Genomic DNA, 18,012 nt, shown 5'->3' with positions numbered 1-18,012 from the left:
TTCCATAGATTATCATTTCAGAGTACAAATGTCAGGCCCTGAGCTCAATTCTGCAGAACAGAGTTCCTTCCCAGAGACACTTAACAGCTAATGGCACACACAGAGAAAAGATGGTATCTCGAGATGCTTTCATGGTTTACAGAAGGCCAGTAAGGCATCCTGGACCTCAGCTATGAAGGATAAGAGATGGGAGAGGAAGGACACTGGAAGAATTTCCCAGATGGAGGCATAGCCTTAACAAAGACCTGAGTGAATAGGGCTGGTTTCAGAGTCTGCAAGTATTTACTGTAGTTGGATGGATGGCAGAAGGTAACGTCAAAGCTGTAGATAAGGACCAGAGGCCAGATTTCTTATATAGGGCTCTGTGCTATAAGCAATTTGTATTTTTTTTTTTTGAAGACACTAAAGAGATTCAATCAGATTTTATTTATACTGTAAGAAAACGTACTCTTGCCCTCGCCGGTTTGGCTCAGTGGATAGAGCGTCAGCCTGCGGACTCAAGGGTCCCGGGTTCGATTCCAGTCAAGGGCAAATACCTTGGTTGCGGGCACATACCCAGTGGGGAGTGTGGAGGAGGCAGCTGATCGATGTTTCTCTCTCATTGATGTTTCTAACTCTCTATCCCTCTCCCTTCCTCTCCGTAAAAAATCAATAAAGTATATTTAATAATAATAAAAAAAAAACACGTATTCTTGGTGCAGTGAGGGTAATGGGATGAAGATAGAAGGCATGAGGAGTAGAGGCTATTTCAGGTTAGAAGAAGACAAATGTGGGAATAAAGCAAAGAATTGGACTGGGGAGGAAACAAGGGATTCAGGAATTATATAAGAGTTCAGGGAAAAGGAAGGAGTTAAGATGTCAATTCTGGGCTGGGGGACACAGGAGCAGGTGTATATGTGTGTGAAGGTAGTATGACCAGCAGGGGGCAGACGCTCAATGCAGGAACTGCCCCTTGGTGGTCAGTGCGCTCCCACAGCCAACCTCCCACGGCCATCTGGCATCTGTTCCTTCTGCGCCTGGCCCGGCGACGGTTGCCTCCTTTCCCAACCCTGCTGGGGCCTTTGGGCCCCAGGCTGGGATGGGGAACCTGAGGTGGGTGGCAGCAGACACGGTCCCTTTCCCAAAGGGACCGAGGGCCGGCTCCCTCCTCAGGGCCAGTGGCCAACCTCCTGTGCCCCGTCCTTCCCCCTGGCTGGCAGGCCCTGATCAACCTGGCTCTGATTGGCCCTGATGACCGGCCAGGCCTAGGGACCCCACCCATGCACAAATTCGTGCACCAGGCCTCTAGTAAATTTATAATAAGCTAGACATAATGTCAGGTAGTAACAAGTACCAGGAAGAAAACTAAATTAGGGCCCTAACTGGTTTGGCTCAGTGGATAGAGCATCAGCCTGCGGACTGAAGGGTCCCAGGTTCGATTCCGGTCAAGGGCATGTACCTTGGTTGTGGGCACATCCCCAGTAGGGGGTGTGCAGGAGGCAGCAGATCGATGTTTCTCTCTCATTGATGTTTCTGGCTCTCTGTCCCTCTCCCTTCCTCTCTGTAAAAATCAATAAAATATATTTAAAAAAAAAAAAAAGAAAACTAAATTAGGGTAAAAGATAGAGAGTGAAGTTGGGGCTGGGGGCTGGGGGAGGTGTATTTTCCCATGGGATGGTTAGGGAAGGCATCACTGATTAGGTGACATTTGAGGAAAGACTAACTGCAAAGTATCCCAAGGTAGCTGAGAAGTGGGAGAGGATGGATCCCAAGTACTGATGCAAGGGTTAGTTGTCCTCAGGAGAGAGGGCCACCTTCTTCTGACATTGGAGGAAGCCCATAAGGTCAGGCAATACTAATGTTCACCACGTGACAGCCACTATAGATTCTCATACCTTTTAATTCTTAAACCCTTTGAGGTAGTTATTGTCAGCATTTTGCAGGTGAGGGGGAAAAGTCTGGAAGAGGTTTTACCTGGCGAGTCATTATTAGAGCTTGGATTTACCCTCTGCTTCTTGACACTTCAAACCCTTGCTGTTATCCTCCTGTAGAGTGCTCCAAGCCTAGCAAAAGACATAGATAAATTTGTCCAGTTTGTGGAAGGTGATGGAGAACTGATAAGCTGAAGGATATCTTGCCCATTACACCCTCTTTGTGGTCAAGAATGACTGTCAAGAGTCTTGGTAAGAGGTGGTTGGAGAGGGTTTACTGGTAAGCAAGTTGGTGTTCCCCAAGACCTCACTGCCTTCTTGAGTAACTCTTCCCAAGTGAGTTACTGTTCTTCATGTCCCTTTCCTATTCCCTTCTAACATCCCACCCTGTAACAATATGGGATTGCATTATTTGTGCCTGCTGATGTTAGAGTAGTTCTCAGGAACCAACCTTGAGGTTGAGAGTGGGCATAGATTATAAAAGTATATGTTCATTATGGAAAATTTGAGGTGTATCTGTTTTTTACAGTTGCTTTCCACATACTCTTTGTCCCAAAGGGCCTGACAGAGTGGAAGGGACGGGGGCCTGTTAACAGCAAAGTTCCCCATCCTCCCTGACGTCCTCTGCTGTCTCCTTGAATATAAAGGACCATGGTAGCGGTTTGCTGTGTGTGTGCACTTGTGTGTGTGTGTGTGTGTGTGTGTGTGCATAAACACACACTCTTGTAGTGAAATAGACCAGGGCAACTGAGAGGCATTGTTAGGGTGGCAGAGTTCTCAAGGTATAGTAAATGTAAATTCTGTGAATGAATGGTGGAAGAGTGTGTACCTGTTTTATTATTTTTAACTAGAGGCCCGGTGCACGAAATTCATGCAAGGGGGAGGGTCCCTCAGCTTGGCCTGCACCCTCTTGCAATCAGGGACACCTCGGGGGATGTCCGACAGGGATAAGGCCTAAACTGGCAGTCGGACATCCCTCTCGCAATCCGGGACCCCTGGCTCCTAACCACTCACCTACCTGCCTGATTGCTCCTAACCACTCTGCCTGCCTGATTGCCCCTAACCCCTCTGCCTGCCTGACTTATTGCCCCTAACCACTCACCTGCCTGCCTGATCGCCCCTAACCACTCTGCCTGCCTGCCTGATCGCCCCTAACTGCTTGCCTGCCTGCCTGATTGCCACTAACCACCTCTGCCTCGGCCCCCACTGCCACGGCTTCATCTGGAAGGACGTCAGGAATGACGTCTGGAAGGTCGTTTGGCTGTTCGGTCTAATTAGCATATTACGCTTTTATTATTATAGATTGTCCATAACGGCACCAAGGAACTTGAAATGGCACAAGCACTGTTGGCAGAATTTTTGAAATGGAGAGAGACAGTAATAATAACTTTCAAAACGTTCTATTTGAAACCTGGCACCCACCCATTTTTCTTAAGGGAAGCAACATTAGGTGGGTGAGAGTAAGAAGGAATGGGAATTTTATATTGCTTTCTTGTTACATTATTAGCTTATCTTCTTGTGAAGGTAATTAAATGCTATATTCATACAAAAGCACTGAAACGCAGTGAGGAAGAGAGCAGGAGTCCTACCAGTTTTCATATAATTCAGAAGTTACACACATTTTCCCCCCTGCTGACAAATTTCTTGGTTTGCCCACACAGTCTGTATTATGTTCTAATTAAGTTGTGGGATGCTGAAGTTACTGTTTAATTTGTTACTTATTGAGCCAGAAAAATTTAATCACAACTTTTGAGCGATGGCAACGCAGCAACCGAGGCTGCAGAGCCATTTCCAGTGTTGTGCAGAAGTATAGGCTTTAGTGTGCATCTATTCATCCACTCCTGCAACATAAAATTTCTCCTTACAAAAAGGTTATGTAGTTTTGTATTTTTTAAATGTGCACCATAAAAGAGGTAAAAAAAATTAGAGGTAATTTAAGAGAGAGTGCTTTGTAAATCATTAGTTATTATTTGTAGAAATAAAAGTCATTCAACACCTATTGATGTTGTTGATGACATCCGTTATGTTGTGGAGTGGCAGCATGCTGGTGTGTGACAGTCCATCCGGGTGCAATAAATGATTTCACAATAATAACATGAGGTTTGCCAAAGATTGTTTTCAGTGAACTAGAGCAGTTGCATCACTCCCACTCACTCGGAATTCACACACACACACACACACACACACCCATCAAAGTATGGGGTGGGGTTATCTGTACAGCATGAATATCGCTGAAGGTGCAGGTGGCAATATCTTACATGTGAACAAATTGGGGTAGGGGGAATATTTGGTTTCCTCGATCTCTTTTTCCTCCAAGTCTTCTTTCTTTGCTGAGTAATCTAATTCAAGCCATACTGAGTCAGTCCCACCTCTTTCCGAGTCATTCAAACCTGTGTTCTCTGATCTTCTCAGGCCCTATGATAACACAGGCCCAAGGAGTGGTGATCCTGTGTGATCTCTGTGCCTGTGTGATCTCTGTGCCTATGTGATCTTCGTGGCTGTCTCCAGTGTCAAGCTTTTATGTCACACTTCCACCTACCTCATCCCTGAGCTCCCGCTAAGGCCCAGGTTTATTTCCTCCTAACTTGTGGAATTGGCAGAGAAAAGGACTGCAATAGTTTACATATCTCATGGCACATTGCCCGAGTGCTCTTCAGAAAGCTTGAAAGAATTAAAAGTGCCATTAGCAATGATAAGTTGGACCTGGTTTCCTCACATTCCTGGCAATGTTGTGGCCCTACTTATTTGCATGCTAGTTTGTGGTACTTCATCGGAAATTGTTTTTTGTTTTATGTGTGTTTTTGCGGTGAAGGAAGCTTTATTCAGTGCAAAACAGCTCAATTGTGATACAGCGTGGCTGTAGGACAGCTCTGCTCTGCTCCTCCATGCTCTGCTCTGCTTTGTGCCAATCTGCTTTGCCCTGTGCTGGTCTGCCATGGTCTGCTTCACTCTGCTCTGGCGAGACATCTTCAGTGTTTCAGCTAAGTCCAGAAGACGCAGTCTTTATTCTTTGGTGGAAAGAAAGTGCGCTTGGAAATTGTGTTTTTGATGTCTCTACTGCATTATACTTATTCTTTTATATATTAAGAAGTAATTTTTGCCCTGGCTGGTGTGGCTCAGTTTGTTGGAGCATCATCTGGTACACCAAAAGGTGGTAGATTTGATTCCTGGTCGGGGTACATATCCAGGCTGCGGGTTCGATCCCTGGGCAGGGTGCATATGGGAGGCAACCGATTGTGTTTTTCTCTTTCTCCCTCGATTGATGTTTTTCTCTTTCTCCCTTGACTGATGTTTTTCTCTTTCTCCCTCTCCCTGTCATTCATTCTCCCCTTCCCCCCATCCCTCTCTGTAAAAAATAAATTTTTAAAAAAATTTAAAGGAATTTTTATTAGCATTGGTGAAATTTTTCTTTATTTTTTAAATGATTGATTTCATTTTGTTGGGCAGAATTTTGAGTACATATGTCTGATTAAAATATATATCCTGTTTTATTAGCTGGATTTATTTCTCAAACTTTCTTCATTTCAGAATTTGTGACAGTTTGTAACTGTTGAGAGTGGTTTTCTGGGATCTGATAATTTAAAGTTGAGAAATAAAGGAGATAAACTCGTACTAATGTAATTTACCTAGAACTCCACTAGTGAAGATTGAGGGGTAAAATTCATTTAACTATCTTGATTCAGAGCACTTACCATTTCTCTGGTATTTATAGTTTTCTTAAGGTGAATAATTGTTCCATCAATTGCTAATCCTCGCTGTGATTCTTAGAAACATCCCTTACTAACCTGACTTTCCTTTTCCAAATTCCTCTCTGCCCTCCTCCCTTTCCCCTCTAGGCCAGTGGTTGGCAAACCGCGGCTCGCGAGCCACATGCGGCTCTTTGGCCCCTTAAGTGTGGCTCTTCCACAAAATACCATGTGCGGGCACGCACGTACAGTGCAATTGAAGGAGTACCCTAATTAAGTTAATAACAATGTACCTACCTATATAGTTTACGTTTAAAAAATTTGGCTCTCAAAAGAAATTTCAATCGTTGTACTGTTGATATTTGGCTCTGTTGACTAATGAGTTTGCCGACCACTGGTCTACATTGACAACACCCACTTTGAAGCTTGTTACTACTTTTTTGTGAGTACCAATATCCTGGCAACGTTTTAGGGTCCTTTTTATAGAAAATGCCTCTGACTCCTGGAGTAAAACACACACCACTAAATATACAGATATTAAACTGATAAACTGTAATTGTGGCCCTAAGGATGCTTGGAATCACAAGTCCTTCATTTTTCATCAAACATACCATGAACACAGAAAATGGGGCCATCTCACTTTCAAGTTCTGCTTAATTGCCTACAAGACACATTGATTTGGGTATGAGAAATAATCGTGAACATAAGGATAATTATGTGCCTCTGATGGTTTCCTGAGGGTATAGTATTCTGTAGCTCTGTAGGATGTTTAGGAAATCAAAGTACATAATAAATATGAGGCAGTGTCTGTCTGGGCTAGAGTGGGCAGCTGAGACTCTCTGACCTGTTTGTACACTGTTTGTATATGAGGAAGGTGAGTGCTTCAGACCCCAGGCAGTACAACTAAATTCCAGGTTTCCTAGACTAGGATTGTTCCTGTTCCCCCTGATGCTCAGTGCACCTCCAAGACCTCTAAAGCCACTTGCTGGGCTCTTATTATTATGATGCTCTAAAGTCATTTATTTATTTATTTTTAAAAAATATTTTTATTGATTTCAGAGAGGAAGGGAGAAGGAGGGAGGGAGAGAGGGGGGGAGAGGGAGAGAGAGAGAGAGAGAGAGAGAGAGAGAGAGAGAGAGAGAGAGAAAGAGAGAGAGAGAAAGAAACATCAATAATGAGAGAGAATCATTGATTGGCTGCTTCCTGTACGCCTTCCACTGGGGATTGAGCCCACAACCTGGGCATGTGTTCTGACCAGGAATCAAACTGTGACCTCTTGGTTCATGGGTTGACATTCAACCACTGAGCCACATTGGCCAGGTTCTAAAGTCATTTATGAGGAAAATGTCAATGTCATCAAGGGCATTGTGGTTGGAAATGGGACTTAAGTACTGGGTAGCATAAAACCAGTCATTTAAAAAGTCATATGAGCCCTAGCTGGTTTGGCTCAGTGGATAGAGCATTGGCCTGCAGACATAAGGGTCCTGGGTTCAGTTCTGGTCAAGGACACATGCCTGGGTTGCAGGCTTGATCCCCAGTGGGGGGCATGCGGAGGCAGCTAATCAATGACTCTCTCTCATTATTGATGTTTCTATCTCTCTCTACCTCTCCCTTACTCTCTGAAATCAATAAAATATATTTAAAAAAATAAAAAGTCATATGAAATATTGGAATGGAATTTATTTTGTCAAGTAATATATACACATGGTTTCATCAAATAATACAGGATTGCATATTATAAAGTGCAAGCTTGACCTTTCCTACCTCACCAATTCCTCTCTCACTTTTTCTTTCTTTTTTTTTTTTTGGTTAATCCACATCCGAGTATTTTTTTCATTGATTTTTTTTTTTTTTTTTAAGAGAGAGTGAAAGGAGGGAGGGATGGAGGATGGGAGAGAGAGAGAGAAACATCAATGTGAGACAGACACATCAATCGGCTGCCTCCTGCACACGCCACGACCAGGGCCAGTGTTGAACCTGCAACCCAGGTATGTCCCTTGACTGGGAATTGAACCCTTGACCCTTTGGTGTGCCAGCTGAAGCTCTAACCAGTTAGAAACACTGGCCAGGGCTCACTTTTCAAAAGAAATAATTTAAACCCTTTTAACTCTCATTTTTATTGTGTGTATTTGTATTTTGTGATTTATCAATTACTGATATTATTTATTGATTTTCTTTCAAAGGAAATGAGAGCTTAGCTTATTTCTATCCCCTATCTGGAGAAATAAATTAGGGTTTGGGATAGAATTGGGTAGCACCAGGGATATACTAAGGACTCTAGGTGTTGTTGGACTAGAAGACTACTGATTACAAATGTTCTGTAGAAGTATTCTTTTCTTTGTTCTGTGTATTCCTGAGATAATCTAAAATATCTTATTTTGGATTTTATCAGAATCTTTGCCTTTTTTTATATTTTACAGAAATAAATATCTTCCTTCAATAGATGATAATGAAAATACAGAAGAAAGAGAAACAGGTAGGTGATGTTACTTACCTTTTTTATTTTTTTAGTTAATCCTCATCTGAGAATATTTTTCCCATTGATTTTTAGAGAGAGTGGAAGAGGGTTGGGGGAAGGAAGAAAATGATGTGAGAGAGACACATTGATACGTTGCCTCCCACATGCACCCTGACCTGCAATGGGGATTGAACCTATAACCTAGATATGTGCCCTTGACGGGGAATTGAACCCAAGGCCCTTTGGTGCATGGGCCGACACTCTAACCACTGCTCTGGCTGATTTCACATGTCTTTTAAGTGAATGCATCCAGCATACACTAGTGCTTTCTTAACAAAAGGGAGAGTCGGCAGTTTTGACTCCTATCTTAGGCTCTGGTAGTTACCCTGCTGCCTTTGTTTCCCATTCTCCATGTCGTTACTGAGAGCTCTGTTCTGAGTGACTTAATATATGGGTTTCTAAGTTTTTATAAAGAGCAATGTGATCAATTATTTATATGTTTATCACTTTTGGTGTTTGGCTAAAATAAAAGGATTCTCATTTATAAATTCTGTGGAAGTTTCCTTCTAGAGAAAACATTAACTATTTGGTACTTGGTTTCTGCAAGAGAGGGGAGTTGATAAAAAAAAAAAAAAAATGGCCTCAGTGACTGATCCTGCCAGGATCTTTTTCCTTAGTTGGTACTTCTATGCTCCAGGTGGTTACATATTTAAAGGAACCCAGAGACCTCAACCAGTGAGGCTCAGGGAGGTGAGATGGGGGGACCTGCTTCTGTCTCTTGGAAACAGGCTATCTCTCATGGGCTGGTTTTCCTTTTATAGAATCAAATGGCCACCTGGTAACTGGGGAGTTCTGAATTCCTGCCCTTCACCTGCCCCCTGTGCAAATACGTTGCGTGGGACCAGCCAACTTTCCTCTCCACTCTGCTCCTAAGCAGCAGTGACCAGTTAGATAAAGGGCAATTTAGGGATTTGGTTAAAAGGACTACCTTCTGGTCTGTCCTCAGTGGATAGGTCCTTGTGAAACCAAAACAAACGACTTGTTTTGGGAAATTAATTGACTCATCTGCTGCCAATTCTTAACCGGAAGAGCAGTGATTAAATACTTTCTACACACTGATTTCTTCCTGTCTGGCCCTATGGGGTGTCAGCTGGTAGACAAACACCATAGGGAACGCAGTTACATCTGTCAGGCATTTATCCTATGGATATACTTAGACAGGTATGCAAAACTGTATATACAGGGCTTTTCATTGCTGCTTTGTTTAGAATAGCAAAACTGGAAAGACTTACATGTCCCTCAAAAAGGGGACTATTTGCCCTGGCCGGTTTGGCTCAGTGGATAGAGCATTGGCCTGCGGACTCAAGGGTCCCAGGTTTGATTCCAGTCAAGGACATGTACCTTGGTTGCGGGCACATACCCAGTAGGGAGTGTGCAGGAGGCGGCTGATCGATCTTTCTCTCTCATCGATGTTTCTAACTCTCTATCCCTCTCCCTTCCTCTCTGTAAAAAAAAATCAATAAAATATATTTTTTTTAAAAAAGGGGAACTATTTAATCATAGCATATCCACCTAGTGGAATATTATGCTGGTGTTAAAAAGAACACGTTATTGAAGAGAGCCCCCAAACCCTCAAAACAATTGGCATATTTAATTTTTAAGACATTCTTTAAGGCAGCGGTCACCAACCTTTCAGACCTCAAGGTCCGTGGACCACTAGTTGGTGACCACTGGGTAAGCTTTTAGTTTAATAAAAACATTCTTTACCAGAATTACCCCCAAATGAATTAGAATTTCTTTCTTTTGAAGTTTTACTTGTTCATATTAAGATCTTTGGTATGTCAGCCAGCTATTGAGTAGCCTTAGTTAGAGGGGTTTTCATTTTAGACTTCACAGTAATATTGATGAACAGGGCAGCATTTTTATTTAAAAGTTAATATTAGCTGTGGTAGAGGAGCAAGTTAATTAAGTGAAGACATTTTCAGGAGGAATTGATTCTACTCCTCCTATAGCACTGGTGATAGGCCATACTGATGATTGAACCACAAGAAGTTTCAGAGCATGAAAACAGAAAATTATGATCATGCTAAAGCAATCCTCAGATTTCAGGACCGAGCATATGTGTAGAGAGTTCATTGCCTGACAAAGAGGTACATACCTCGGTTGCAGGCTCCCAGCCCTGATCAGGGGCATGTGGGAGGCAACCAATCGATGTGTCTCTCTCATGCATGGGTGTTTCTCTCTGTCCCTCTCCTTTCTACTCTCTCTAAAAATCAATGGAAAAAATATCCACGAGTAAGGATAAAAAAAAGAAACAAAAAACCTATACTGTTGCCCGACTGGCATGGCTCAGTGCTTGAGCATCAACCTGTGAACCAGGAGGCTATGGTTTGATTCCCGGTCGGGGCACACACCCGGGTTGTGGGCTGTAACCCCAGGAGGGGGGCGGGCATGCAGGAGGCAGCCAATCAGTGTTTCTCTCTCATCATTGATCTTTCTATCTCTCCCTCTCCCTTCCTCTCTGAAATCAATAAAAATATTTTTAAAAACCACAAAAATACCACACCATTTCTGGTGGGTTATTGACAGATAATAAGTTTATAATTTTTATTACTAACATCTGTCTTTTGGGGAAAATCCCCCTTTTTATCATTGACTAATTGTGCTACATTTTGTGGGTTTCCCTTCCCCCTCTAGTATGTCCTAGCCCTGCCACTGCCTAGGAATCTAACCATGACAAATTTCTTCATCTATTTGAACTAATGGTCTTTTTTTAAAAAAATAAATCTTTATTGTTGAAATATTACACATGTCCCTTTTTTTTCCCATTGCCCGCCCCCCAAAGCCTTCACCACCGTATTGTCTGTGTCTATGGGTTATGCATATATGCATATGAGTTCATTGGTTGATCTCTCCCCCACCTTCCACCCTCCCCTGCCTTCCCTCTGAGGTTTAACAGTGTGCTTGATATTTCTATGTCTCTGGATCTATTTTTGTTCATAAGTTTATGTTGTTCACTAGATCCCACATATGAGTGACATCCTGTGATACTTATCTTTCTCTTACTGGCTTATTTCACTTAGCATAACGCTCTCTAGTTCCATCCATGATGTTGCAAATAGTAGAGTTCTTTATTACAGCTGCATAATATTCCATTGTATAGATGTACCACAGCTTTTTAATCCACTCATCTACTGATGGGCACTTAGGCTGTTTCCAAATCTTAGCTATGGTAAATTGTGCTGTTGTGAACATAGGGATGTATATATTCTTTCTAATGGGTGTTCCTGCATTCTTGGAATATATCCCTAGAAGTGGAATCCCTGGGTCAAATGGTAGTTCCATTTTTTAATTTTTTGAGAAAACTTCAAACAGAGGCTGCACCAGTCTGCATTCCCACCAACAGTGTATGGGGTCCCCTTTTCTCCACATCCTAGCCAACACTTGTCGTTTATTGATTTGTTGATGATGGCCATTCTGACAGGTGTGAGGTGGTACCTCATTGTCATTTTGATTTGCATCTCTCGGATGATTAGTGACTTGGAGCATTTTTTCATATGCCTTTTGGCCTTCTGTGTGTCCATTTTTGAACTGATGATCTTATTTGTGAAATGAGGGATAGACTAGACAACTATTTATGATTCCTGGGAGTGGAATTGCTGGGACATCAGTTAGGTATATGTTTAGTTTTATAAAGAAGTATCTGAGTGTTTCCAAATATCACATGTAACATTTCTAACTTTACGTGATCATGTGGGTCTGGTGTCCCAGCAGATGTTATGATTCCCAGGGATGGCATAAAATGCTTAATGAAATGAGCATTGGCTTTTGGCCAGAGGATTAATGTCCAAGCTCCTCACTCATTAGTTGTATGCCTCCGGCATATCACTTAACATCAATAATCTTCTATTTCTTTCTATATAAAATGACCTCTTTATAGTAAGTAACCTTATAGGATTGTTGTGAAGACTAGAGATAATCATGAAGCATGCTATGTGTCCAGTAAACGTTAGCTGCGCTATTGTTATTGCAAGTTCCCTTGAATTGAATATCCATTTGCTTCCATCTGCCTCAGCTTCATTGGAGAGCCTATCCCTCAAAAGAGAGACCTTGACATAAGGTATGAGTTGAAGAGAGGATCCCACTTTCACCTACAGAGACCTGCTTTACTGAAATCTGGTCTTTATAATGTATTGTTTTAAAGGCCTCTTTAATAAGCAAATCTGTATCTCTTGCTTTTTTAGTGTGTTCACCTTCACATGCTAAGCAAAAACTTCCTTCCTGAGGGCCCTGTGTCCCTGGCACAGAATTTAGTAATACCAGGGATGGTTATGCACTAACAGGATCCGAACTTTAACTGGGCACCTGTTGCTGCACTGTTGGGTTTCTTGTTGCCTTGTATTTTCTTTTCTTCTTATTGTAGTAAAAAACACATAACAAAATTTACCATTTTTTAAGCATTTTCTTGTATTTGATTTTAAATTCCTTTTAAGTTTCTTTAGCTCCTCCTTTTCCTAAACCACGCAAGTACTGAAATCAGTAGTTACCCTGAATTGTTTTTCACTTTGTGTAAAGTAGTGAGTCCTGCCAGAATGACCAGTTTCCTCTGGATTTAGGCTTGTTTATAAGGCTGGCATTAGTTACGAAAAAGATCCCCTTTCTACCCCCCCAAAAATTCTTTCTTTCATCTTTTTTCTCCTGGGATCCTGAGTATGCTTAGGATTATGCTTGGGAATATCAGATGAGGGGAGGGAGCTGGAAACAACAGAAGGGGAACCATGCAGCTGAATTTTGTACTCTCCATCACTCCCAGGGTGGGCCAGGAAGTCTGAGCACAGATTGGGTAACCAGAACACTGGAGGCAGACCTCACCACCTGGCAAGTGTCTGTGCCCTTTCGCACCAGCCAGACCTCTTGTTAGGAGAGCAGGCTACTCACATATGGTGCTGTTCCTGAGCCATCAAAGATCATTGTAACCATCTTCCTGGAAAGCCTGCTTGTCCCTCCTAGGTTCTCCTTAAGTTAGTTTCTTTGTTCCTGACCCAAAATAAGGGAGTTATTTTGGTTATTACAGGAGAGTGTGTTGCTCTGTGAAACTGGCATCCATGTTATTACCAGATTACTGCCAACCTTAGCTTAGTTATGAAATGACAAATGCACTTTGCCACACCAGACCTGAAAGTATGAGCTGTAACTTACGTTTCCAAAGAGATGTTTCCTTAGAAGTGGTTTGATGGTGCTCAAAACAGCTTTGGAACTTCCTTTTTAGGGTTGCCTTTAGCTTCTGTGACACATTCTTTCTAATGGCATCCATCACAAGAAAGTTTCCTCCTATATGGGAGTTGTTTTTTTCATGTGGGCAAGGGTTGTTTGGTGCTGAATCTGGTGAATAAGTTAGGTTATCATACAGCAGAACACCATTTTTAGTTAAAAATAAAAGGCATAGTTTTGAATGATGCAGATTTTCTTATTAAAAATCAAACCAGCTGAATTTTGATGCGGCTTAATGATATGTGAGAGCAAAGATTTGGGGGATATAAAACAACATACTGAGTTTGACCCTGCATCCTTATCACCTGAGTAACATTACCTTTATTCATGAACACATTTGAACAGAACTTTTGTGTATGAGCATGATAAATCCAACTCTAGGTGAGAACAGTGTTCCTTGGGTTTGTTTCTGTTAGTGCCATCTAAAGGTATTTTGTGTTGTTACCTGTTTAACAACATGGAGCTTTAAAAATGTTTCAGAATTTTGCATATAACGTGGAAAATCCTTGAGGTTTTTACATATGAATTTCTTACATAATTTCTTATTAACAATGACTTGGTATAGCTCCACCAGAGGAAAGGCAAATAATGTGTGTCCTGTTTGCCACCATATCCCCAAGGCCTAGCCCAGGATGAACTAACACATAGTAGGAACTTAGTAAATGTTGAACAAATACATGCCTTCAAACTTAATAATGCTCCTTGCATGAAGCATGCAAAAGAAGAGTAATACTCTTGTTTCTCTCTTTTTATAGTTGTCACATTTAAAAGTTCTGAATCACTCCCCAATGTCTGATGCCTCCGTCACTTTTGACTACAAATCCTCCTCCCCGTTTGACCGCAGCACTGATCAGGAAGAAAAAATTGAAGATGTTGCCAGTCACTGTTTGCCCCAGAAGGACCTGTACACTGCTGAAGAGGAAGCCGAGACCCTTTTTCCTAGGAAAATGACATCTCATAATGGGATGGAGGACAGTGGAGGAGGAGGCACTGGAGTGAAGAAGAAACGGAAGAAAAAGGATCCAGGAGAGCAAGAGGGGGCAGCAAAGGGAAGAAAGGACAGGGAGCCCAAGCCAAAGAGGAAGCGAGAACCTAGAGAGCCAAAGGAACCCAGAAAGGTCAAGGAGCCCAGGAGGGCCAAGGAGCCCAAGGATCCCAAGCAGAAGGATGGAGCAAAGAAAGCACGGAAGCCCCGGGAGGCCTCGGGCACTAAGGAGGCCAAAGAGAAGAGGAGCGGTGCTGACTCTACAGCCAGGACGAAGTCCAGGAAGGCCAGGTGCGTCCCCTTCACCCCATTCCGAGCTCTTGGCTCTGTCTCTACCAAGCAGTTTGCCTTTGGGCTTACTCCAACCCCTGGACACAACTTGACTACGTTCAGCCAAAATGAACCATTTTCTCACCTCGTAATGAGAGAAAGATAACCTAGTACTGGTCCTACAATTTCTTGCCATTCCTTTTGAATTAAAAATTAGAGTATGTTAGCATGTACACTATGGAAGGGAAGGGATGTTACAAGTGTGATTCAGGGAGGGCAGTGGGTTTTAGAACAGCAGCAGCATACAGCGGCAAAGAAGGGGTACAGTCCTGGGAATCAGTGGTGCAGGTGACCTGTGAAAGCCATGGGTGTGTGCAGAAGAAAAGGACTGCCAAGCTTCCCTAGGCTATGAGCTCTTGAGTGTAGGACCATTCATTTCTAGTCTTTATTTGCATTCAGTAATTAACACAGCGCCTGACATGTCCGTAGGTACTCAGGAAATGGTGAGTAAATGAGACCAGAGGAGACCACATGTAGAGGGAGATCAGAGGACATGGACCAAGTACGGAGTTGGGTGATAACTGAGGGCCCTGGCTGCAGATTCTATCAGGATCCAAATGCACTCAGGGAATTTAACATTTGTCATCTGTATACAAATGTAATATTTTACGTTTGGTTTATTTCTCAGCTCTTTGTGCAGAACATATTTTGAGGACATACAAAACAACAAATATATCACGTTTTACATATATTTAAGAGGAATTTAAGTTTCTAAAATCTAAGTGCAGAGGTAGAATATAGACCAGGGGCACCCATAAAAACACAAAAATGCAAATGCTAACAGAACATAAAGTAGTGAGTCCATCCTGTATGAGGTGAGGCATGGAGGAAGTAATTTTTAAAGAGAGAAAGCATTGTAGGTGTTGTCTGCTGCAACTCTGAATTAACTATATGGTTCAGTTCATTTTCAGAAAGACAGTTGGTTGGGAACAGATGGATAATTTTGTAATCCAAGTTAAGACTGTCTTATCAAGTTCATTCCCTTCTGTCTGGCGGGAGGTTTCATCTTTTGTCTATTGTAGAGGCTTGGGTGGGATCCTAGGAATGTCTGCCTGCCCCAGAAGGTCAAGATAAATAGGTAAAATCAAGATTCTGACTAATGAGAAACTTGTGGGCTCTGTTTCTCAGTGAACCTAATGTATAAACTCTGATTTCTGATGTGTGTAAGGGGTGGCAGAGTGAGTTTCTATCTTCTGCCAATAGCTTTCCTCTTCATATTACTTTGTGAAGCTGAAGTGGTTCTCAGGTAATAGCACGTGTGAAGAAGGAGAGTCAGATGTGAGCTAGTGGAGTAACTTATTTTGGTCATTACAGAAAACAGAGGGGATCCTTAAGGATAATGTTTTAGAATTAGGGTAATTGGAGGAGAGTTTCACAGCTCTAATAAGGGCCTTGGTTTGTGTGGAAGGCAGTAGAAAGCCAGAAAGCCATAGGTATCTGGTATCTGAACTCACTTTAGCCACTGGCGCTTACAATTTTCTTCCCTTTCTAAAAGGAATTCACATTTACTTTGGATAAAATGTGAAACAAGGTGATGAATACAGACATTGCTGGAAAGTCCATTTTGGGGCAAATGAATGTGTAGAAGATATTGAAGGAAGTGATTTTGATTTGATTAGTCTGTATAAAATATGAGTTGGAGAAGTGTTTGGTAGTACTTCCAAGGGCTGCTAACTTAGAAAACAGAATCTCTTGAGGTTTAGACATTCAGAAGACACCCTTTGGGAGGATGCTGATGGATAGATAGGGCTAGTTATTCCTTTATAAATGTGGGCAAGTTCCATGAAGCTTTCTCTCTCTTGATTTTGGGGCTATGTAAGAGGGACTTGTAACATAATAGAATTTTTCTATGTAGCCCATTGGGTTTCTGAATGTCAAGCCTTTCACTTCTTGTCCTTTATATATTTATAAAATTGTTTTGGTTCCTTTAATTAATGACTCTACTGGTCAGCAAAAGCAATTTTAGTTATGACAGAATGACATTAATTGATAAAAAAAATATATGTTGGTAATTAAGTCTCAGGTTGTTTTTTTTTTAGCTCTTTGATTTATCATCTTGCAGATTGACTCAAGTACGTGTCTTGATGTAAGCAGTTATTGATTAGCCCCCAGACGATACTTGATGGTTACAAATGGTTCACTGAATGCTTGGATTATTTCAGTTGCTCCAGAAGTGATTTAGGAGCTTCCAGTCTTTTCCTCCTTCAGTCCATCTTGCTAGCTGCCACCTGGCTAATCTTTCTGAAGCACTGCTGTTTTCTTATTTATGTTTATAATTGGTGGTATAAGTCAAACCCCCTCTTCCCCTCTCTTCATTCACACTAGTTGAGAAATAGTCAACAGAGATGGAGATGCACTTATCAGCTTTATTATTGATAACTGGATTGACAAATTTCCATTGGCTCGTGGCCAGAATCAGGCTTCTTGTAAGTTACTCCCTCAGTTGAGTTTTCCCACCAGAACTGCAGGCTTGTCCCTGAGCAGAGAGGACGCTGGGCCACATGTGCTCCATTCCTTTTCCGAGTCTCACTAGTCTGGTAGGTCCCCAATCAGAGAAGTGAGAAGAGTGAAGAAAGGCCGAAAATATGTTTTCAATATTGTTCCCTTCTTGGTAGTAAAACATGATTTTCCTCATGAAAACACAGGGACAGGGAAATGGGATTTTCTCTAACGTTTTATACCTGCTTAGAAACCTCTGATTGTTCCTCCTGCCTCCAGGACAAAATCCAGACTCCTTTTTCTGTTATGTAAACCCTTTGGGGTCTGACCTCTCCCTGCCTTCCTGCCTCTGACAACAGATCTTGCCAGGTTGAACTCACTAGCCCTTAAAGCAGCCGTAGGCAAACTATGGCCCGCGGGCCGGATCCGGCCCGTTCGGCTGTTCTATCCGGCCCGCGGAGCCGAAAGAGCGGAGGGTTCTCTTGCTCTCCCCTCCGCTCCTTTACTTTGAATTTATATTAGTTCACACAAACACTCCATCCATGCTTTTGTTCCGGCCCTACGGTCCAGTTTAAGAACCCATTGTGGCCCTTGAGTCAAAAAGTTTGCCCACCCCTGCCTTAAAGGTACTTGACTCATTTCTCCTTCAGATTGCTCTTGCTCTTTGTCCTAACATTATGCCCTTTGTCCTCCCAGTGTTCCAAGTCCCCTCCATTCTTCAGGTCTCAGTGCAAGTCCCATTTCCTCCACGGAGCTTCGCGAAACCAGTGTGCTTACCCATCCTGTCTCAATTTTCATGGCAGTTGGAGCCTTACTTTGCATTGTCACTCAGAGATGTTTACACCCGGGAAGACTAAAGGAGATCTAGTCCAACCCTGTTGTACTGCAGCCAGGGAAACTGAGACCCACGAAGCAGTAACTTGTTTACAAGTG

General features: G+C 42.4%; 1 protein-coding gene across 2 annotated transcripts in view; it reads left to right on the top strand.

Annotated features, from left to right (window-relative positions):
• The window catches only part of CHD6 (chromodomain helicase DNA binding protein 6), a 176,886-nt gene that overhangs the window by 31,612 nt on the left and 127,262 nt on the right, over positions 1-18,012 (top strand). For both annotated transcript variants that reach the window (XM_080686871.1, XM_080686872.1), the window contains exons 2-3: positions 8,017-8,072; positions 14,081-14,601. In XM_080686871.1, the coding sequence (XP_080542997.1) occupies positions 8,040-8,072; positions 14,081-14,601 (554 nt within the window). In that variant the 5' untranslated portion in view covers positions 8,017-8,039. The remainder of the gene's footprint in view (positions 1-8,016; positions 8,073-14,080; positions 14,602-18,012) is intronic.

Source organism: Plecotus auritus, assembly GCF_963455305.1.
Source record: "Plecotus auritus genome assembly, chromosome: 8".
NCBI lineage: Eukaryota > Metazoa > Chordata > Mammalia > Chiroptera > Vespertilionidae > Plecotus > Plecotus auritus.
This window is presented reverse-complemented; position numbering and strand designations above follow the sequence as displayed.